Source organism: Cebus imitator, unplaced genomic scaffold, assembly GCF_001604975.1.
Source record: "Cebus imitator isolate Cc_AM_T3 unplaced genomic scaffold, Cebus_imitator-1.0 Scaffold125, whole genome shotgun sequence".
NCBI classification, from domain to species: Eukaryota; Metazoa; Chordata; class Mammalia; order Primates; family Cebidae; genus Cebus; species Cebus imitator.
Window position 1 is genome coordinate 5,229,843 of NW_016107440.1, and position 23,610 is coordinate 5,253,452.

At 48.0% G+C, this 23,610-nt stretch overlaps 1 protein-coding gene across 4 annotated transcripts in view; it reads left to right on the top strand.

The window, feature by feature from the left end:
- GATA4 (GATA binding protein 4) overlaps positions 1 to 23,610 on the top strand; it is a 58,841-nt gene that overhangs the window by 24,162 nt on the left and 11,069 nt on the right. For 3 of the 4 annotated variants that reach the window (XM_017540470.2, XM_037742743.1, XM_037742744.1), the window contains one exon: positions 22,458 to 22,627. In XM_017540470.2, coding sequence (XP_017395959.1) covers positions 22,458 to 22,627 — 170 coding nt within the window. The remainder of the gene's footprint in view (positions 1 to 22,457; positions 22,628 to 23,610) is intronic. The other variant, XM_017540473.2, reaches the window with a different exon arrangement.

A 23,610-nucleotide genomic window follows, 5' to 3' on the forward strand; every position in this document is an offset into this window, starting at 1 on the left:
ATTATCATTTCATTTTCTGTAGAGGTAGGGTCTTGCTCTGTTGCCCAGGCTGGAGTACAGTGGTGTAGTCATGGCTCATTGTGGCCTTCAACTCTTGAGCCCAAATGACCCTCCTTCCTCAGCCTCCAAAAATGCTGAGATTATGGGTTTGAGCCACTGTACCCAGCCTTGGATTCAATCACATAAAGGGTTAGGTTGCACAGGAGGCTGCCTAATTGAATTAAGTGGTGTTTTATGTTAGTGAGAATTGCCACCTTTCTCAGTATTAATCTACATTTAGGTCACAGACCCCGTATCCAACTTACTGTCTATAATTTCTCTTATATAAGGGTGCACATTTAGGTAAGCGGAGGCTAATTGGGGTTATCATCTTAGCTTAGTATATTTTAAAGATTCAGCTGAGGGCCAGGCATGGTGGCTCACGCCTGTAATCCCAGCACTTTGAAAGGTCAGAGCTTGAGGTCAGAAATTCGAGACCAGCCTGGCCAACATGGTAAAACCCTGTATCTACCAAAAATACAAAAATTAGCCATGTGTGATGGCAGGTGCCTGTAATCCCAGCTACTCAGGAGGCTGAAGCAGGAGAATCACTTGAACCCCTTTGCAGTGAGCCGTGCTCATGTCACTGCACCCCGGCCTGGGCAAAGCAAGAAAAACAGGAAAGGATCCAGCTGAGGGAGTTGGGACCAGATGACTTTCTCCAGTGATGTTTGAACAAAAAGAAACAATGCAGAAGCCACTTAGGTTGAACTCAGAAAGGAAGAAGGACTGTGTAGTTCAGTAATGTGTGCTCTGAGAACGCCCTCACAGCGTGGGTCTCTAGTAATCTCTGGGAATAAGTGAATCATTCTAGCTTGAATTATCATGGCCTAAAATTGTGTTTGCTGAAAAGCAGGGGTTAAGTCCTCTGCCTTGTGAATTTCTGCCTGGAAATGCATCTGACCCATGGTGGCTGCTCAATTCTGAGTGAGTTTGGAGAAGGGATGAAAATGAGGAGGAGTTACTTATTAGCTAGTTGTTGTGCATTTTTTGCACAACATGCTTCCTGGATATTCCTACCACTTACTGTTTGTTGTTGGTGTTGTTGCTGTTACTGTTTTTGAGACAAGGTCTTGCTCCGTTGCCCAGGCTGGAGTGCAGTGGTATGACCATGGCTCACTGCAGCCTCCACCTCCTGGGCTCAAGGAATCCTCACACCTCAGCCTCCTGTGTAGCTGGAATTACAGATGTCCACTACCATGCCTGGCTAACTTTTGTCTTTTTTGGAGATAGGGTTTTGCCATGTTGCCCAGGCTGGCCTTGAACTCCTGAGCTCAAGTGATACTCCCGACTCAGCCTCCCAGTGTGCTGGGATGACAGGCATAAGCCACCATGCCTGGCCTCCCTGAGTGGGTGTATGGGCCGGAGTCAGGATCCAAGTTGCCTGTGCTTTCATCTTCACTGCAGGAGTGACGTGGACATGGTGTCCATCTCAGAGGAGCTAAATGGGCTTGCTTAGGCTTTTGATTCTTTGTGAAGATGAGTGAATTGAAACCAGACACCACTTAGATCTATGCGCCCTTCTACCTCTGACAATCCGTGAGATTCAGCAAAGGTGAACACTCACTGTTGGGGATGTTTTAATGGTTTTACTAAAAATCGGAATAGAATGTGAAACTTAGGGGAAAGTGAAGGGTGATTATTTGTACTGTTCTGATCAGGAGCCGAGGCTGTCTCTGGGCTCCATGTAGGGGCATGAGGACAAGAACCGGGCAGAGGTACAGATAGCAAAGAGGAGGATGGAGCCTGGGTCTTCAGGCCACGGCCAGCCAGGTCAGCAGAGCAGTTGTGGGGGGAGGTGTGGTATTTGGTGGTGGCTTTGAGGCAAACACTGAGCGCTTATGGCGTCCCCAGCTGTCCTGGCATTGTTGCCGTTTATTCCCGGTGACTGTCCTGTGGGCAGGAGCTGTAATGTCATGGGCAGGAGAAAAAAACCAGGTCACAAGGACCTGCCCAATGCTACACAGGGCCTGAGGCTGGCGGGACCTAGGTCAGCCTAACTTTTCCAGCCAGTGCCCTCTCTGTTGACCTCGTGTCATCTGCACCGGGAGCTCCCATTTCAGGGCACGTGGCCGAGTGCCCACTGAGGCACAGCCCGCGTGCCTGGCACCTCTACCGGGGCAGCTTTTCGGGCAGTCTCCTCTCTCCATTCGTTGCCACAGGACTCTCCCCTGGTCCCAACTTTTCTGGTTTTTCATTTCCTTGCCTGTAATTTTTTCACTCTTGGTCAGCAAGAGAATAATGTTGCAGCTACCACTGCCTCTGAGTTTATTCCTGGAAGACTGAGTCTTACGAAGACCCGGTCCTGTGAGGAGTTTCCTGGCTGGATCAGCAAAGCCATAGTGATGCACATTTGATTGATGTATTCTGAGGCTACATTTTTTCCCAATTTTTATTTTCTTGGAAAGATGAGCACATTATTGATTAAAAGAGAGAAACACAGTAGCCAAAAGGTGGAAGCAGCCTACTTGTCCATCTGCAGATGAATGAATAAATAAATGTGGTGTACGTGCCCAATGGAGCATTACTCAGCCTTAGGAAGGAAGCCTTGCACTGCCACAACGCAGGTGGAAGACATTATGCTAAGTGAAACAAGCCAGTCACAGAAGGACAAATACTGTACGATCCCACTTCTGTGAGGTCCCTGGAGCAGCCAAACTCATGAAGACAGAAAGTAGAATGGGGGTTGCCAGTTGGGGGTGGGGGTGGGAAGATGGGGAGTTAGTGTTTAATGGGTGCAGAGTTTCAGTTTTGCAAAATGAAAACAGTTGTAGGGATTATTAGTTTCACAACAGTGCAAACATTTAATATCACTGAACTGTACACTTAAAAATGGTTAGCATTGTTAATCTTGTATTATATGTATTTTACCACAGTTAAAAATAAAGGAGAGAAAAATGGAGAGACAGTGCACAAGCTTAGCAAGCAGAGGGTAAACTGTAAAAACCTGTTTCCCAACACCTCTTTCTATTTCCTTCTTTGACCAAAGGAGTAAGTAGCATTAATGGAAGATTAGGTAGAATTATTCGTCCAGCATTTGTTCTGTATTGCTTTTCTGGCTCTTCAGTGTTTCTGTTTGCCCAAGTCTCAGTGTCACCCTGCCCTCACAGCAGGGCTGAGCACTAAGGAGAAGGTTATCCTTGGTGAGGAGGCGGAAAATGGTGATTTTAAACTGTTGTGCTACAAGCAAGTAGCCCAATTTTGATCTGCAAATTTATCATGTTTATCATTTGCATTAAAATTTTATGTCACATTCATAAAGTATAGCAGTGAATGCACTTTTATAATTTCCTTTGGAATGCAAATCAGATTGGATTAAAACTATTACCCACAGGTAATAAAAGATTGTAGATTTTGTAGCAGCTTCATGCTTTACCTAAGATGTCTGCCAAGTAAGTGAAAGCATTCGTAAAAAGACAGACTCAACTACTAGGCTTTTTGTCATCCAGTTATGCTCCAGGAGCACTGATGTCAGCGCAGGTGCTTTAGATGGGAGGAAGGTGGAGAGTGGGGTCTATGGGGCCCCTGTTGCAGGGAAGCTCCGTTTTGTCCACTTTATATTGATATGTAAATGTCTGCTTGGCTAAAGAATTTGAAGGCTGGAGCAACAAAACAAAACAGAAAGAGAGAGGTCGGGGAGAAAAGAGAGAAGAAACACCAAACAACCTGCTACTATAAAACAAGGATGAGATGGGTACTTCAGGATGGATGTGAGTGACCGCTGCAAAGGCTCATGGGCGCAGCAGGTGAGCCGAAGGCTGAGGACTGAAGGCAAGAGGAGGTGACAGTTTGAGGAGGGCGTATGTTTGGTTTGAAGAACAGGAGACTTCCTGCGAAGGCTAGCAGAGTGAAGGTTTGCTTTCTCCTCTTCTTCCGTGAAGACGACCACGTCAGACGAAAAGAACCCCCCAAATCAAGTAAAACTTTCATCTGCGGTGAAATTAGAGACAACTCATACCCCCAACTATAGAAAACTGCCAAGTATAATATAAATCCAGACCACATTGAGGGAAAGACTTCGAAAGCTGGTCTGTACCTCTCAGCTCTCCAGCCGGGAGTCAATTTCCCTGTTAATAAAATAAATAAGGTAGGAAAGAACACGGCAATGTTTTCATTATTTGCAGACAAAAGACTGGTCAACTTCAGTAAACAAATACCTAAGTTCCCCGTGGAGAAAGCTAGAAAGCTTTACTGAAAGGCAAAGAGGACGTGACTAAATGCGAAAAGATACTGTGTCCTTGAATTGGAAAAAGTTGACAGCATTCTTTATTCCAAACGCCCTCAAACACATCTATAAATTTAACACAGTCTCAGGAAACATCGCAACAAGATTTCTTAAATACAACTTGTCCAGCTGATTATAAAATTTATCTGAGTTATTGTACAAGAATAGCCAAGGTAATTTTTTAAAAGAAGACTTAAGAAAGGGGAACTTGCCTTATCAGAAATCAAAACAAACTAGAGAGGCGCTGGCACAGAAGCCAAAGCAGCGATGTTCACTGCAGCACTCTTGTGTGGCTGTGAAAAATGACTTGCTGAAATGCAGCCAAGGGATTAGGAATGGGGAGGCTGTGGTATAAAAAGATTGGCATTAGCCTTAGCACTGAATCCTCCCGAATGGCACACACAGCTAAACAGCTGTGGGAATTATGGAGTAGAATGTCAATGTTAGGTGCCTTAAATGCAAAACTAGTAACTCCTCTTCAAAGAGAGAAGTGAATCTGTGCTGATAGGGAAAAATGTTCAGATACGCTTCCCTGAAGACACAGCTGTAGAGGAGTGTGCATGTTACGATCCCATGTGTGTTCAGCACACTGCTCTGTTTTTCCCATCCTGAGGGAGCCCTTTCTGGGGGAGGATTATATCCACCACCCTGATGACACAGGCTTGGCTATGAGACTTGCTTTGATCAAGAACATGTGACTCAAAGTTACGATGCAACTTCCACACAGAGGCATTAAGAGCCATTACGTGGTTCTGCCTTGACTTTTTGCCCCCTGCCATGACCCTGGCATGAGCCAGATAGAGGTTTTGCCTTCAGCCTGCATGTCCGAGTGAAGCACACACACAGAATTTCAGCCAGGTTGCAACTGACATGTAATGTGAACAGCAGACAAATAAATGTTTGTACAGCTTAACAGCTTAAACAGCACCAAAGCAAGCATAGGTGTTTTATGCATATACATTTGAACATGGCTATACCTCCTGTATCCCAGATACAGTTTTGTCATGTGTATAAACAGGTATGTACAAGGATGCCTGTTGAAGCATTGCTATTACAGCAAAATACTGAAAACAATCAGAATATACATCAATAAGTATCATAGTCAGTTTAGGTTGCTGTAACAGAATACCATCGAATGGGTGGCCTTAACAACACTTATTTCTCAAAGTTCTGGAAGCCGGGAAGTCCAAGATCAAGTCACTGGCAGATTGGTGTCTGGTGAGGGTCCCTTTCCTGCTTTGCAAAAGACCATCATCTTGCTGCATCCATACATGGGGTGGGCATAGGGAGACATCTCTTCTATGTTTTCTTTCCTTTTTTTTTCTTTGAGATGGAGTGTCCCTCTTGTTGCCCAGGCTGGAACACAATGGTACGATCTTGCCTCACTGCAACCTCCACCTCCTGGGTTCAAGCAATTCTTCTGCCTCAGCCTCCCGAGTTGCTGGGATTAGAGGTGCGCACCACCACACCAGGCTAATTTTTGTATTTTTAGTAGAGACAGGGTTTCACCTGTTGGTCAGGCTGATCTCGAACTCTTGACCTCAGGTGATTCGCCCCCCCTTGGTGTTCCAAAGTGCTGGGATTACAGGCATGCGCCACCACGTCCAGCTAATTTTTGTATTTTTAGTAGAGACAGGGTTTTACCATGTTGGTCAGGCTGGTCTCGAACTCTTGGCCTCAGGTGATCCGCCCACCTCAGCATCCCAAAGTGGTGGGATTACAGGTGTGAGCCATAGCTCCCAGCCTCTGTCTCTTCTTACAAGGACACTAATCCCATTCATGAGGGCTCCATCTCATGGCCTGTTCCCCTCCCAAATGCACAACCTCCAGATACCATCACGTGGTGGTTTAGGATTGCAGAGCTAAATTCAGGGTATTCACACAAATTTAGTCCATAACAATAAAGAAATGAATAAGTAAAATGTGATTTATTAATATAATGGAAAACTATGAATCAACTCAAGTAAAGCAGATCCACATGTATAATTAAAACTGAAAAACATAATAATGGGCAAAAACAAGACTGGAATGGCAGGTTCCACAGGGCCAGCTACTGTATCTACAATGTTGCGTTTCTTCAAAAATAGTCGAAGTAAATATGGTAAAACATAAAGATTGGAAAAAGCCGGTGGCAGGTTTAAGAGTGTTTGCTATATATATTTTTCTTAGTGACCGAAATATTTCATAGTTTTTAAAGAAAGCAATCATGTAAATCTTTAAAATTGCAAAGCAATGCTAATGTTCTTCAGAGGAAGAGTTATACCTGTGTGTAGACATGTATATATATGAATTGGAAGGATATACACTAAATTCAGTATAGTGATTGGATAGCAGATGGTAGGGGAATAAACAGAATTGATTCTTAAATTTCTAAAAATAAAAATGTTAATTAATGAAATAGAAGATATCTGGAAAAATAGAAAAATTGTCAGTCACTTCTGCCTCTGGGGATGGGATAATGGTGATGGTGGAGACCTTTTGTTTCTATGTGGCATTCTTCTGCACCGTTTGAATTTTTTTTTTTTTCGAGATAGGGTTTTGCTTTGTCACCCAGGTTGAAGTGCACTGGTGCGATTATAACTCACTTGTGGGCATGAAGTCCCAGGTTCAAGTGATCCTCCCACCTCAGCCTCTGGAGTAGCTGGACTACAGACAAGAGCCACCACGCCCAGCTAATATATATGTATATGTTTTGGTAGAGATGGAGTGTTACTGTGTTGCCCAGGCTGGTATTGAACTCCTGAGCTCAAGTCATACTCCAGCCTCACAAAGCGCTGGGATTACAGGCGAGAGCCACCATGCCTGACCTGTTTGAATTTTTGTAGCAATTAAAAATTACATAATGTAAGCCAGGCACAGTGGCTCACACCTGTAATCCCAGCACTTTGGGAGGTCGAGGCGGGTGGATCACCTGAGGTCAGGAGTTCGAAACCAGCCTGGCCAACATGGTGAAACCCCATCTCTACTAAAAATACGAAAAATAAGGCAGATGTGGTGGCACATGCCTGTAATCCTAGCAACTCAGGACGCTGAGGTAGGAGGCTTGCTTGAACCCGGGAGGTGGAGGTTGCAGTGAGCTGAGATCTCACCATTGCACTCCAGCCTGGGCAACAAGAATGAAACTCCATCTCAAAAAAAAAAAAAAAGAAAGAAAAGAAAACATAATTTAAACACAAATTGAGGGGGGCAGGGACTGAAAACGTAAATAAGAGTTAGAATGCAGTGCCACTTTGGATGCTTTCACGAAGCGGAGCCTAGAAATCATCTTTTCCAACTACCCTATTTTTGAGTTGTGGAGACCAGACGAAGAGAGATGACATGATGGTTGGCCAAGGCGACTAACTCTGCTTGCGCCTGGAATTGGCGCCCCTGGCCCTGCGTTTAAGTCTGGTCTGTGTGGTTTCTGATGGCGAAGCCAGGGGCGGACCCGGTCATTGCATCAGGTGAGCACTGGACAGCGCTCGGCGGGAACGCTGCAGCGCAGATCGTCCTCTAGAGGCTGGAGGACCTTCCTCAAGGCTCCGGGCTGTGTGGGTGTGGACCCGGAGGTGGCAGGTGATGGAGCCATCCTTCCGCTCAGTCAACTGCATTCCTCTGTCTTTAATATTTGGGCTTCTTCATATTAGATTTTCTTTGAAGACAGAGTTCTGCAGCTTAAAAAAAAGTGACAGAAAAATCACTGGTGCAGAGTAACGTACAGCGTTAGCATTTTATGTGATATTGTCTGGATTATTTTCACACTAGGAAGGACCTAAGTCATCTGGTGTAACACCTTCCTTTTGCAAAGATCTGAGGCCTAGACAGGCAAAATGTGGGCTGCCCAGGTCCGTGGCTGCAGGGCGCTCTCTCCTGGCCCGGTAATTTGGTCTGCATTCTTACTGTTTGTTTTGTTTTGTGTTAACTGAACTCAGAACTAAACAGATCCCTTGCAACTTGGCTAAGACTCCACGTTTCATGCAAAGAGCTTTCAGGGTAGCAGGGTAACTGGGTGGATTAGCAGGAGAAGAAGATGTAAAGTGATGGCAATTGGAGCTTAACCTTGATTTGATTAAGTAATCCCGCAGAAACCCCCGAGAGGGGAAAACAGTCCCCACGTATAAATTTCCACACGCTTGCTCACCTCCCCTTCTGAAAGGCGTAAATCTCCCCTGAAATGCCTCCCTTGCATGCCAGGCAATAAAGAGGTCACATTATATCTCCATAAATCTCCTGGCTGCTGCTGCCATTCCCGAGGTGAAGGGGAAGTTGTTTCCTTCTGACTGCCGGCGGTGGGCCTGGAAGGAAAAGCCTCTCCCTGCAGACCCATTGTCTCGGTCCCTGAGGGAGCTGCCCTGGCAATTTGTTCAATATTTCCTTTCCGTCCTGCCAGCTCCGAACAGGCTGGACTGGGGTTGCAGAGTCAAACGGCCCAGACTAGCCTGGTTTAAGTCTTCTGGCCAAAGCTCCATTGCAATCTTCCTAATAAATGAAAGGAACAAGGACCATGTGCATGTGAATCACGGAGCATTAGAAGCCAGGCCACGGCTCCCCAGGGCTGAGGCTGGGGCCCCCTGGGACAGGAGCTAGAGTGCTGTGAGAGATGACAGTGGATCAGCAGCTTTAGGAGCGCAGCAAAGACGAGGACCCACTTGGGAAATGAGTTCCTTTTTCCCATTAGGGAATTAAGATGCTTTTATAGGAAAGTAGGGTGGGAGAAAAGATGCTTTCATGGAAAAATCTTAAAATGGAACCTGCCCAGCTGTAAATTAAAAGTGTTACTACGTGAAACAGTGACGATGCTAGCCCATGATATATTTATGTACTTTATGTAGCATACAAAATATTCATATGCCAGGTATGGTGGCACATGCCTGTAATCTTAGTTATTTGGGAGTCTGAAGGAGAATTGCTTTAACCCAGGAGGTTTAGGCTGGGCACAGTGGCTCACACCTGTAACCCCAGCACTTTGGGAGGCCGAGCCTGGTAGATCACCTGAGGTCAGGAGTTCAAGACCAGCCTGACCAACATTGTGAAAGCCAGTCTCTGCTAAAAATACAAAAATTAGCCAAGCATGGTGGTATATACCTATAATCCCAGCTTTTGGGGAGGCTGAGGCAGGAGAATTGCTTGAGCCCAGGAGGTGGAGGTTGCAGTGAGCCAAGATCATACCACTGCACTCCAGCCTGGGTGAGTGGGTGAACGGGGCTCTCCCTTTCTTTCTGTAGGGTGGGAGGAATAGTTGGTGCCATAGCAACACCTGAGCCCAGATGGGGCTGCCACTGTGGTGGGGAGACTCTGTCTCAAAAAAAAAATCACTATCACAAATAAGAAATACATTAATGTTAACATAGTTCAGTATTTAAAAGGTACACGACAGCATACAATGAGAAGTACCTCCCTGAGCTACCAAGACGCCTCCCTGGGAGCAACCAGTCTAATCAGTTTCTTGTCTGTTCCTTGTGTATATAAACAAATCTATGCATAGATTCTTCTCCCCTTCTGTTTATAAGAGAATATCAATGTATTGTCCATGCCTTCTAATATTTCACAGCATATGTTGGAAAGAGTTCCAGATCAGTAAATCAAGATCATTCTTTATGGCTACCTAGCGTGCCTGAATTGAATTAACCTGTTTGAATTAACCAATTGAATTAACCCATACTGATGAACGTGTAAGTTGTTTTTCCAGTCCACTGCTATGGCAAAACCCACCATGGTGAATGTCCTTGTATATAAACCATTTTACACAAAAGTGCGTCTGGAGCATAAATTCCTGGAAGAGGAGTTTCTGGATCAAGTGACATGCATTTATAGTTTTAATAAGATATTGCCAAATTGCTTTCCCCCCTGGCTGTGGAGCCGTCCCATGTCACACCCCCCATCAATGGCCAGACCGTCTGCCTCTCCACGTCCCCCAACCCCAGGACACACTAAAGGGACTGAAGCGGGCTGGGAGGAGCCTGGAGGGGGCGTCATCACAACACAGTGACCTGGAGCAGCCAGGACCAGTGCTAGGCTTGTCCACAGAGTGACTGGCAAGCTGTTCCTGTACATTCCACCCTGGCTGGGACTGGACCCTGAGGGGAGGGGCTCTCCCTTTCTTTCTGTAGGGTGGGAGGAATAGCTGGTCCCATAGTGACGCCTGAGCCCGGATGGGGCTGCCACTGTGGTGGGGAGGCAGCTGGGCCCACGGTGGAAAAAGCACTTTGAATTTTTTTATTTCAGGCTGAGAGGATCCCAGGAAATTATAGAAAATAAACATCTCCAATCCAGCAATGCCTAGGCAGAGATGCTTGTTTAATTAACTGCGTATTTACCTAATTTAAACCATGTCGCAGGAAGAGAAAATCTTAACAACATAGTGCATGCAGTCGTCATTTAATAAACCAACTCGAATTTCCACACGGCTTTACTGAAATTTGTTTCTGTACTCATTCCCTACATTGGGCATTTCAGTTGTTTCCAGTGTTTGGTAGGAACATCTGAAAAACAGCCATTTCGCCTTTAAAAAAGTTTATTCCAGTAAATTATTAGAGCAGTTTTATTGCTAGCAAGAGTGGTCTGGCTTTTAATGCAGCATGGTGTAATTTTCCCGTATACATCCATTATATATGATTTTATGTACACACACACACACACACACACACACACACACACACACACACACACACACACACACGGAAACCTCTGGCCCTGCATAGATAATTCTTGCAGCTGAATTATGGTGTGTGTCCAGGAACGTGGCATCTCAGTGGCCAGGCAGCCGAGCTGGCTGGGAGTCCTGGGACTCACGCTGTCCCATTGTCATTGGCGCCGCCTTATGAGACTCTTTAAGGCACTGGGTTTGTTGAAACTTCATTGCCTTGTGTGTGGAGTTTCTGTTGTGTGGAAAGTTCCTGCCGTGTGCGGGGTTTCTGCCGTGTGCGGGGTTTCTGCCGTGTGCGGGGTTTCTGCCGTGTGCGGAGCTTCTGTCGTGTGCGGAGTTCCTGTTGTGTGCAGAGCTTCTGCTGTGTGCAGAGCTTCTGCTGTGTGGAGGGTGTGACAGGTGGTGGGGCCCAGTGTGGTGCCCTAGAAGGTGAGGACTGGGAGCTCAGGTGAGGCACTCGCCTGCTCTGCACCTGGCTTCCTCTTCTGAATAGTCACGGAATTGCCCAGACCCAGCTTGCAGGTTTTAAGACTGCACCACTGGGCCACCTGCCCCTTGCTCCCGGACCCTCACAGCCTCCCCAACAGAAGGACTGGTGATGTGCAGGGTGAGCAACCCCAAGGCTTCGGACAGGGAATGGGGGGGCACCCTTCGCTTGTGGTGAACATTTCCAAGTTCTGATCCCCAGCCAGGGCTCCCCTGAAGCCCGGAAGCCAGAGGAGCTGCAGGACCCAGCACCCAGTGCGGTGTTCTGACCTCTTTGCTGGCGTGCTTCTTGTGGCTTGTCTGGGAGGGGGCAAGTCAGCTGTATTACCTGTCAGCGGGGACACTTGGGAGACACGGAGAGAAGGGGTCAGTGTGTCAGGGCCACAGGCCTCCCGGTGAGGTCTGCAGAGGTGGCCACACAGCCTGGTGTTAAGACTGTGTTTCCAGAATAATTAGCAATGTGCCCCCTACCCGCAGAAGTGTCCCATTTTGTATGGTGAGTCAAAGAGCTCCCGAATTAACCCAGGGGTGGGATAGCACAAACGGGATGGCCTTGTCCCGGGTTTCAGGGTGGGGACTGCCGGGCAGGGTCCCTACAGACGCAGCAGCTGGGACACCCAGGCCTCTCCACTCTGGGACGGGTTGTAGCTTCTGGCACAGAGTCCCCCAGGAAAACTCCACAGCTCTTCCACTTGAGGGGGTGACACCTGCAGGACAGTCTTTGTAGAAACCGTATTGGTATAGGGACAGAGTGCCGGCATTGGGGAGAGTTTTAAAGTAGAAATGTAAAGATCACTGCAGCCTTTCAGTATTCCTTCTTTGTCCCTTTTCCTTTTTTTTTTTTTTTGTTTGTTTTTGGAGACAGGGTCTCACTCTTTCACCCTGGCTGGAGTGCAGTGAGAGGATCTTGGCTCCCTGCAACCTCTGCCTCTCAGGTTCAAGCAGTTCTCCTGCCTCAGTCTCCCAAGTAGCTGGAATTACAGGCATACACCAACATGCCCAGGTAATTTTTATAGTTTTAGTAGAGACTGGGTTATACCATGTTGGCCAGGCTGGTCTCGAACTCCTGATCTCAAGTGATCTGCCCACCTTGGCCTCCCAAAGTGCTGGGTTTACAGGCCTGAGCCACACACCTGGCCCTTTGCCTGTTTGTAAAATGGTATCCAGCCAGCAGTTCTCTGGTGGGAGGGGCCATGGAGACCATCTTCTGGACGTCTGCATGTCCAGTCTCCAGAGGCAGCAAACGATGCCGTATTCCTGGTCCCTGACACCACAGTACTTTTGTTTCATTTGTTTCAAAAAAGTGCTTGTGGCCAGAAGCGGTGGCTCATGCCTGTATTCCCAATTATTTGGGAGGCTGAGGTAGGAGGATTGCTTGAACTCAGGGGTTCAAGACCAGCCTGGGCAACATGGTGAGACTCCACCTCTACAAAAAACTAGAAAAATTAGCTGGGTATGGTGGTGTGTACCTGTAGTCCCAGCTACTCAGGAGGCTCAGGCAGGAGGATTGCTTGAGCCCAGGAGGTTGAGGCTGCAATTAGCTATGACTGAGCCACTGGACTCTGGCCTGAGTGACAGAGCAAGACCCCATTGCAAAAAAAAAAAAAAAAAAATGCAAAAATTAACTGGGTGTGTTCGTGCATGTCTGAAGTTCCAGCTACTGGGGAGGCTGAGGTGAGAGGATTGCTTGAGCCCAGGAGTTTGAGGCTACAGTGAGCTATGATTACACCAATGCACTCCAGCCTGGGCGACAGAGCTAGACCTGTCTCTTGAGGATAAAACAAGAAAAAGAATTGTTTAACAAATGTATGACTAATAGTAGGACAAAAAGGGTGATAAAAACATTTGGGAGAAGTACCTCTAAACTTTCTGACATAAGAGGCAACTACATGCAACTCAGACACCATGGTGAGATATCACTTCACACTCACTAAGATGGAAGAGCTAGCTAGAATCAAAGAAACTGAAAATAGCAAGTGTTGGCAAGGATGTGAATATACATTACTGGTAGAAATGTATGATGGTATAGCCACCATGGGAAACAGTTTGGTAGTTCCTTAAAAGGTTAAACATAGAATTACCATATGACCCAGCAATTCCACTCCTAGGTATATACTGTAACCAAGATCATTGAAAACATATGTCCACACAAAAACTTGCACGCAAGTGTTCACAGACGTGTTATTCACAATAGCCAAAAAATAGAATCACCGAAATGTCATTAACTCTGAAGAATAAAAAACAAAATGTGGTATATCCATACAATGGATTATTATCCAGGTATAGAAAGGAATACATGCTATAACAGGGTTGAACCTTGAAAGCCTTATGCTAAGTGAAATTAACCAGACACAAAAGGCTACATTTTGTATGATTCCATTTATATGAAATGTACAAAATAGGCAAATCCATAGAAACAGAAAGTAGATTAGTGGTTGTGGGTGCTGGGGGCAGGGGATAGAATTAAGACTGGCTGCTAATAGGTACGGGGTTTCTTTTTGAGGTGATGGAAAAGTTCTGTAATTAGATAATGGTAATGGTTGTGCTATTTCATGATTATACTAAAAACTCACTTTTGATAATCCACTAAAATGAAGTGTACACTTTAAAATGGTGACTTTCATGCTATGTGAATTATATCTCAATTTTTTTTTTTTTTTAAAAAGAGGCAACATCAGAATCCTAGAATTGGAAGGGTCCTCTGATAATCGCGTGGCCCAAACTTCAAGTCTGGTAGCTGAGAAATTTTAAGGGTATTGTCCAAGAAATTATCTTTAAAAATAAATTTGAAGCAGGTTTCTATTTTGCTTAGAACCCAAAGAGACTTGAGAAGGGCATCTGGCATTGTAAACCTTATGATCCCCAGGACAGGGTGGTACAGACCATATCTGTAGTAGCCTGGGCAACACAGTGAGACCCCTTCTCTACATAAAATTAAAAAGAAAAATTAGCTGAGCATGGTGGCACATGCCTATAGTCCCAGCTACCCCAGAGGCTGAGTGGGGAAAGATTGCTTGAGGCCAGGAGGTCAAAGCTACAGTGAACCCTGTTTGCGCCACTGCACTTCAGCCTAGGTGACAGAGAGAACCCTATCTCAAAACAAACAACACACAAAACCCCAGACCATAGCTGTAGATTCATCCTTTAAATAAACAAATATTGGCTGGGCATAGTGGCTCACACCTATAATCCCAGCACTTTGGGAGGCCAAGGTGGGCAGATCACTTGAAGCCAGGAGTTTGAGACCAGTCTGGCCAACATGGTGAAATCTCAACTCTACTGAAAGCACAAAATTTAGCTGAGCATGGTGGCGGACACTTGCCTGTGATCCCAGAATCACTTGAACCCAGGAGGCGGAGGTTGCAGGGAGCTGAGACTGTGCCACTCCACTCTAGCCTGGATGACAGAGTGAGACTGTCTCAAAAANCAAAAAAAAAAAAAAAGAAAATCCCTGGAGGAGTAATCCAACAGTCACAAGTTCATGGACTCACCTCCATGGCATTGTCATTGCAGATGCTCAGACTCAAACTCAGAAGCATCTACATTTCTCCCGGACCCAGCAACTGATCCTACTTTTCATGGGGAAATCTTTATGCTGTAATTATAGGCCCACGTGTAGGGAGGTCTCAGAATCGAATCTTGACAATGTTGAAGGCCAGCAAGTGTTTCCAAGCAGGTGAGCTGACAAGCATTGAAACAGATGTGCTGGAAAGTTTCTGGGATCAGACAAGCTGGGAAAACAGAGCAGAGGGCCCTGGCCTTCTACAGCCCCTGCTGCTCATGGCAAATCGAGACTGATTTTCTATCTGCTGCCAGCTACTGCCACTGGCGAAGGGGTTGGGGTGGCCAGGGCACTGGCAGGCAGCGCTGCTGGGGCACTGGCCTGTGGTTAAGAGACTGACTGGCCAGCCTGGGTTTGATCCCAGCTCTGTGGCCCTGGGCAGGATCTGTTTTCTAACGTGCGTGAACATTCCTCCATGGCCATCCATCTCCTAGACCAGCCTCCCATGCTGACCCTACTATGAGCACAGACCAGGCAGGCGCGGAGGTGCTGGGAGTTCTTAGACCTCCTGGGAGGAGCCGCGGGTGCCCAGGTGTGTCGGGTGCCTGGGTCTTCCCACAGTTCCACCGGTGACGAGGTGTGGTTGCTTATTGCAGCCTTCAAGCTCGTCTTTCTCTCTATAATTTGTATGTAAAACCTCCTTGCATGCGAGGGGGTATATTTTCCTCCGTGATTTCTCTATCATGTGTTCAGCCTCTTCCTCCTGTCTCTGTATGTTCTCCCCTCCCTCCTCCGTTCTGGTTTTTAGTATGTGGTTGTTTCTTTCCTTTCACAATGTCCTTGCCTGTTTGTGATTTAGAGAAAAAAAAAAACAAAAAATCTGAGTCACATTCTGTTACTCCAGCCAGCCGGTGTCCCGGGGTCTTGTCCTTTGAGGGTCGGAAGCAGAGGCCTTGGAGTCTGCGGGTGACTCCACGAGGCTGGAGGTAACTGGTAACCGCCTCTGTTCAGCAGCCACGGGAGCTTCCAAAATAGGTGATTTCATCCCCAGCCGGAGCACCCCCAGAGCTGTGTGGGCCTCCCCGTGACAGCCTCCTGTCACAGGCATCTGCCGAGCCTGACGAAGCCCAGAAGACGCAGGGCTCACGAGCTGCCAGGAAAACCTCAGGCTTTGTTTGGGCCTCGTGCCCCACACCCAGGCGCCAGTCGCAGTGACGGGTCCGCGCCTGTCGGGAAATCTAGGCTCCATCTCTGGTGAACTCTGGATGGGACGTGGGCCTTGGCGTTCAGCAAGGGAGATTTGGGTGGGGCTGGGACCTTGTCGCTGAAGCCCCTTTGGTTCCTAGGGGACGGTCGCTGGGCAGGTCCTTCCCCTCCCATTGCCCAGTCTGGACTGGGGTCTGGCCTTTTGCAAGAAGCATTCTGAGTTGCATCCCCTTGGCCTCCTCTGGCCCCTCTTGGGTAGCACTGCCCAGCTGCCCTGGGCATGGGCCCTTGCCGCTGTTGATGTGTCTCTCTAAACGTCCAGGATGCTGAGGGTCTGAAGCTGGGGGTGGTGGGCTGGGCGCCAGTGTGAGGCCCAGGCCCCCTGCAGTCCGTCACCTCTCAAGTAGTGGTTAGTTTTGAGTCATGCATCCCCAGCTAGACCAAAACAACTTTGGGCAGAGTTAGCCTGGATTTTCCCAACATGTTTGTTAGGTCCCGAACTTGTACAGGGGCGCGTATTCAGAAACATGGAACATGTCTGAGTTTCAGACATGGCAGTGAAGGGCCTGAGACCCATCGACTCTGCCCCCAGGCACGAGGGTGAGGGCCTCTCCAACACAGGCTGGGGCTCAACACCAGCCCTCCCCAGCAGGTGGAGGTCTGAGGGGCGGATCTGTAGGAGAGCAGACCAGGCTCTGTGGCGCCCATGGGATGGCAGCAGCAGCCTGAGCTGTCTCCCCAGCAGCCAGCAGTGCCCAGGAGAGGGAGTGGAGAACGGAACCGTGACCCTGGCCCCTGATTCCTCTCCCTTTCTTCCTCCTGTGCCTTTCCTCTCATGGCCCTGATTGGCCTCCCCTTCTTGGGGTGGGTGGATTCCCCAAGATGGATGGAGCAGGTCAGAGGAGAGGAGAGGTCGGAGTCTTTGTGCCTCCGGCTGCGTCAGTTCTCTGTAGGGAAGTCAGGGGTGGGATGTTTCAACCTGCTGGCCTCCATTCTTCTTTCAGGCACCAGAGTGGGAGTAGTTTGCCTTACTCATTGGAATCTCCGTATTGTACTGGATGTCTGAGAAATCAGACTATCAGACTTTCTTCCCTCTTTAAAAAAGAGGTTGTTTTCGCAGGATATGGATGGAAGTGAGGCATGAGAGCCCCTTCCTTGGAGTTAGGACATAATTTATATGTGCTTTTTATTGGTAAACTCATCATTCATTAATACTTCCCATGAGCAGCAACTTGCAGACTGAGTGAGCGCACACGGTCAGCCTTGCTGTCAGTTGGTTCCTGGCTTGCAGTCTCAAACCTGACCGCCTCTGAAAGCCACAGGCAATTCTGAGCATAGCCCAGTGGTTTAAGAAAGGTCAGATTCCCCAATCTCCTAGCTCTTTTATCTGTCCTACCTCCTCCAATAACCAGCGCCAAGGCTGGTCCTGGTCTTCCCCACTCCCTCCTGACCCCTGCAACTTCAGCCTCCTACCAATAATCCATCACTGTTATCTCATTTGCTGTTTGCAAAGCACTTTACAGCCATTGTTGTCAGTTTTTCCTCTCATTTGCAAAGTACTTTACAACTATTATTACAAGTCTTTCCTCCAAATGTGGGTGATGCTTCCCAGTGGCTGGAGCAGTTCCCAGGATGCCAGCACTGGGCGGGTGGGGCTGCATCTGAGGCCACAGCTATGCCCCCTGCCTTCAGAATTGCTCTTGCCCCCTGGGAAGTTCCTCTCAGTGCCTTTCCTAGGAAGGAATGAGAAGTGGTTCTTCCCAAGGCTCATAGCAGGTGTTCGTGCCGGTTTGGGACTTGTTACAGCCTGTCACCCGATTTCCCGCAGAGTAGATGCTCAGCCCCAAATCTGGAACCTCTTTGTTTCCATTCTTCACTCCAAGGCTGGAAAAATTAGTATGTGTCAGATGTAAGAGGGTAAGACGGTACCTTCCTTAGTGTCAGTTCACAGCTGCTGGGGGTGATCAGATATTTGTTTTTATTTTTTTATCAGATTTTAAAAAATAAGCAATGATAACATTACAGAATGGCATTTTATTATAATGAGCGGAAGAAAAGCTGCCTCGGTGGTCTCAGCCACCGTCACAGTGTATATGGTTTTAGGTGCTGTGTTTGTCATTTAACGTTATAGGGTCAATGTTTTCCTCCATGGTTACCTTGTTTTTGTAATAATTATTTAAAATGGATGTAACATTTCATTGAGCAGTTTGGATGGCAAGATTTTGTGGTCAGAAACAGGGAAACATCTGCAGATTTGGAGGGGTAGTGGGTTGTCTATGGGGTGTCTTCAGGAAGCACAGCCTTTGCTTTGGCTGTTTTGGTAACCCTTGACCCTTCTATCGCAATGGGACGTTGAGGCTGGTGGGAATTCCACACTTTCTGCCATAGACAATTAGGGTCTGCCACAAGTCACCTCCACTGCTGAAGGTATGTTCTAAAAATGAACCGAGTAATATTGATATTCAAATCCAATTTGTCCGACTAGAGCAATAGCATTCTGAGACCTGGGTTCCCTCCTAGCTTCTGTGACATCTATCAGTGTGATTAAATAGCAGATGCTTAGTAAATATTTGCTGGTGACACATACGTATTTGCCAGGCTCCAGTGACTTTACCTGGACAGTAAAACAGCTGCTCGAATGCATAACCCATCTCCAAGGTGAGCCTGCAGGAGCTTCCGGGGCACACCTGTGTGGGCATCTCAAGGCAGCCAAAGGTGAGTTCGCAGCTGAGAGGATGCTCCAGGGACTCCTGGGTCCTTTAATAAGATTCTGGGATGGGTGTAGTGGCTCACACCCATAGTCCCAGCACTTCATGAGGCTGAGGTGGGAGGATCACTTGAGCTCAGGAGATCAAGACCAGTCTAGACAACATAGTGAGACCCTCTCTCTACCAAAAATACAAAAAAGTTAGCAAGGTATGGTGGCACGCACCTGTAGCCCCAGCAACTTGAGAGGCTGAGGTGGGAGGATCGCTTGAGCTCGGTTGGTCAAGGCTGCAGTGAGCCGAGATCGCACCACTGCACTAAGCCTGGAGGACCCAGTGAGACCCTGTCTCAAAAACAATTTTTCAGTGTGGGAAAAAGAAAAAAAAGACTCCATTCCTGCATATAAAACAATAATTGTGAGGAGAAAATAAAATTTCCCCTCCAAAGAAGAGAAACAGGTTATGAGATTTTTTGATCATGGAATTTAAATAAACCCGAACGTAGGAGAGAAGCCAGTTTGTTTATCTTTAAGAGTATGACTGATTATCTGTTAGAGCAACATACTGAGATATCTGTGAATAAAATAATAGAATGTCTGGGATTTTCTTCAGTAATACAACATGGGGAAAGTGGATGGAGGTGTAGATAAGACCAGATTGACCACAAATGATTGGAAGCTCGGTGACGGTTAAGTGAATGTTCGTTTAAATATTCTGTCCACTTCTGAATATGTTTAAAGTTTTTCATAACAAAGAAAAATAGGGCTGGGTGCAGTGGCTCATGACTGTAATCCTAGCATTTTGGGAGGCTGAGGCAGGAGGATCACTTGAGCCCAGGAATTTGAGACCAGCCTGGGAAACATGGTGAAACCTCGTCTCTACAAAAATTAGCTGGGCATGGTAGCGTGTGCCACGTGCCTGTAGTCTCAGGTGCTAAGGAGGCTTGAGGTCACAGTGCCCACTGCACTCCTGCCTGGGTGACAGAGTGAGACCCTGTCTCAGAAAAAAACAGAAAAGAAAAGAAAAAGAAAGTAGGCTGAGGCAGGAGCATCCATCTCTTGAGGCCAGGAGGTAGAGGCTGCAGGGAGCTATGATCGCACAATGCACTCCAGCCTGGGCGACAGAGTGAGCCCAGTCTCTGAAGAACACAATAAAATGAAAAAGAGAAACAGAATGAGAGGATTGCAGTAGGTTTGCACTGGAAAGGTGATCTTACGAGGCCTCTGTGTCCACGCGTGGTCCAGGCTAGACTGCACGTCTTGGTTCAGTTTTAAGATGGTGGTGCCATCTAGTGTTTATTGCAGACATGCAATAAAATGACGACTTTGCATGCCCTCCCCTCCTGCTGTGGAGTTGGCTTGGTCCGGGGTCCTTCTGTGAATTCCTGGCCTCTCTAATCCCCTCATGGGCAGGCCTGGATGGAAGAAGTGGCGCTAACAGGCCATAGGCCCGGACTGCAGAGGTGGCCGTGGTAGTGTTGACTGCAGTGGTCCAGCTGGGAGCGAGTGTGGGTGGGAGTCGCTGCGTCATGTGTACCTCCGAGGGCAAGTGACCTTGGTGGAGGCTGTCAGTGTGACCCAGGTGTAAAAATAGCCTCTGCAGTGACGCCTGTGCTCCGCCCCCTGGCCTGAGCAAACAGCCCCTCACACCTGCACGTTGTTTACTTGGTGTGGACACACAGCTACCTGTTTGCAGGTGCAAATGACTGTTTGTGTACCCAGAGTTGGGGGGAGGCCCCCCACCATCCTCTTCTCTAGCCCACGTTCCCTTAGAGCAAGTAGCTGGGCCACAGAACTAGCAAAATGCGCAGACTTAACCCCTCCCAGGCTGTGTCCTGTTGGAAAGGGAGTTCTTCACCACGTGTCCTCCTCCCAGCCCCATAAAAGCTCCCCTCTTCACTAGAGAAGAATCCGCCCTTGCCTCTGGCAGCAGCACAGGAGTGATCTGGAGACCAAGGCAGACATGTTTAGGGACAGAAAGTTAGGATAACATGAAGTCAGAGAGACTTCTGGAAGGTGTGAGCCAGGCTTTATACAGATTACAGGGAATAAGAAAACTGGCCCTGCCTGTCTCACCAGGGCGAGGAGAATGGACACAAGTGGAATCTGTCAATTGTGACATTCTGTAGACACGGATGATAAATGCGATGGCGGTGAGGGGGGAGCAAGTGAAAGGGAGTGGCCGACCCTGGCAGCCTTCTGGTCGGGGAGACGCTCGGCTCATGTGAGCAGCTGTAAGGTGCCATTGCTTATAATATGTGCCTTTAGTTTATATACCAATAAGCAAGAAAAGTGTCAATCTATGATACAGCAGCCCATACAGGTAAATTCAAACAGAAAAAAATGAATGAATGAAGTCCTTTTTTGCAGGACAGTTAGAGAATTCTAAGGACTGGCTGGGCATGGTGGCTCATGCCTGTAATCGCAGCATTTTGGGAGGCAAAGGCAGGTGGATCACGAGGTCAGGAGCTCCAGGCCAGCCTGACCAGCATGGAGAAACCCCGTCTCTACTAAAAATACAAAAATTAGCTGGGTGTGGTGGCATATGCCTGTAATCCCATTACTCAGGAGGCTGAGGCAGGAGAATCGTTTGAATCTGGGAGGTGGAGGGTACAGTGAGCCGAGATCACGCCATTGTACTCCAGCCTGGGCGACAGAGCGAGACTCCATCCCAGAAAGAGAGAGAAAAGGAGGGAGGGAGGAAGGGAGGGAAAGAAAGAAGGATATTCCAAGAACTTACAATGAAATCTAGTCTCTTTGACTCAGAAATTCTACTTCTCAGACAGTATCCTAAGGAATAACTAGAAATGCACAGATTTATGTGAAAACCGAGCAGCGTTTACAAAACAGGAATCCAAAACTGGATAAAGATGAATAGTTGAATGGTACTAGTTAAATGATGGCACATTTATATGATGAAATAATGATATATGAGTTGGTAAAGAATTCTTTATTGGGAAAATGCTTTGGTATTAAGCAAAAGACCCACATAGACTAAGCATTATATAGCTTGGCAAAAACATATATCAACATACGAAAGTCTCACAAGGCTGGGTGTGGTGGCTCATGCCAGTAATCTCAGAACTTTGGGAGGCCAATGTGGGTGGATCACCTGAGGTCAGGAGTTCGAGACCAGCCTGACCAACATGGTGAAACCCCGTCTCTGCTAAAAATGGTGCATGCCTGTAATCCCAGCTACTTGGGAGGCTGAGGCAGGAGAATCCCTTGAACCTGAGAGGCCGAGGTTGAAATGAGCCAAGATAGCACTATTGCACTGCAGTCTGGGCAACAAGAGTGAAACTCCGTCTGAAGAAAAAAAAAGAAGAGAAGAGGGGAGAGGAGGGGAGGGAAGCCCAGGGCCCTCACCTCAGTGTGAGGCTGGAGGCTCTGAATGTGATACCTGGACTGAAATCCAGGTGTCCGCCTCCCAGCCCAGGATGCGGGTGATTGCTGCGACTTTTCTCTTCTTGTGCCAGGAGCTCTGCTGTGTCCGGGATTAGGGAGCAGGGGCTGAGGTCGGAGTGGGGAAGAGCAAGGGCAGCCCAAGGTGGTCTTCTCCTTCCAAGGAAAGGCATCGTTTCTGCGCCCTCTAGATTCTCGGATGTAAGAGCTGGGCGTAAACAAAGAATTAATCCTCTGTATCTTTTCTTGTCTGTTCCCCCCAACTCAGTAGATATGTTTGACGACTTCTCAGAAGGCAGAGAGTGTGTCAACTGTGGGGCTATGTCCACCCCGCTCTGGAGGCGAGATGGGACGGGTCACTATCTGTGCAACGCCTGCGGCCTTTACCACAAGATGAACGGCATCAACCGGCCGCTCATCAAGCCCCAGCGCCGGCTGGTAAGCGTGCCCCTCGTGGCCTCTCCCGCGTGGCCTCCCCCTCGTGGCCTCCCCCTCATGGCCTCCTCTCGGCACTGGCTGCAGGGCTCCCGCCTTGTTGGGACGGTCCTCTGGTTTTGAATTTTGGAACTTGAGAGTGTGGATCTAGGGATTAGACGGGTAAGAGCCCCGTAAACATTCTCACAACTTTAGACTTAGCAGGAGCTACTGGAATGACCCAGGGTGTCTCATTCAACCTCTTCAGCACACGGAAACTGAAAGTGAGGCTCAGAAAAGCTAGCGGCCTTGCCCACAGCCACTCAGGTACTGAGTCTCCCATCTGGAGCGAGAATCCAGGTTTCCTGGTTCCCATTCTGGCGTTGACTGCAGTGTCTCCTCCATCCATGCCAACCCTGTGAGGAAGCTCATCTCACAGGCTGGCCTCTACCCTGACTTCAGTTATCAATTGATAAGTCCCAAAGCCCAAAAGTGCAAACAGCTGGTGTTGGGGCCTGTGGCTGGGGAAGAGTTTGGGCCTGGGGCTTGGCTCCTGGCTCCACACCCCTGTTTAATATCATTTGATTCTGATCAACACCCACCAGCTTGCACTATATATTAAGGAGGGAGGAAGAGAGGGGATCAACCCTGGTGCGTGCTTTTCTTGAGGTCCCAGGGCCGTTCAGACTCTGATACCATTTGGATGCCGTGACTCCTCATTCTCCACCCGCCCTGACACCTGCAGCCCATGTCAGTTGCACATGCAACAGAAGCTTTGCTGCCTGCAGTGCCCAGCACTCACTGGGTCATGTGCCTGGCGGTAAATGATGGTTAGGACTGGAAGCCAGGTCTTCAGTGCCCGTGTTCACTCTCCTCGTGCAGCAGAAACCCTGTTCCCAGCAGTGGCTCAGGTGATGGGAGAGTTAGGTATTGTCGCGGGTCAGAGACCTCACACGGGGTCGTTAGGGCAGAGCCCCGCAGTCACAGGTGAGGTGGCAGGGCAGTGC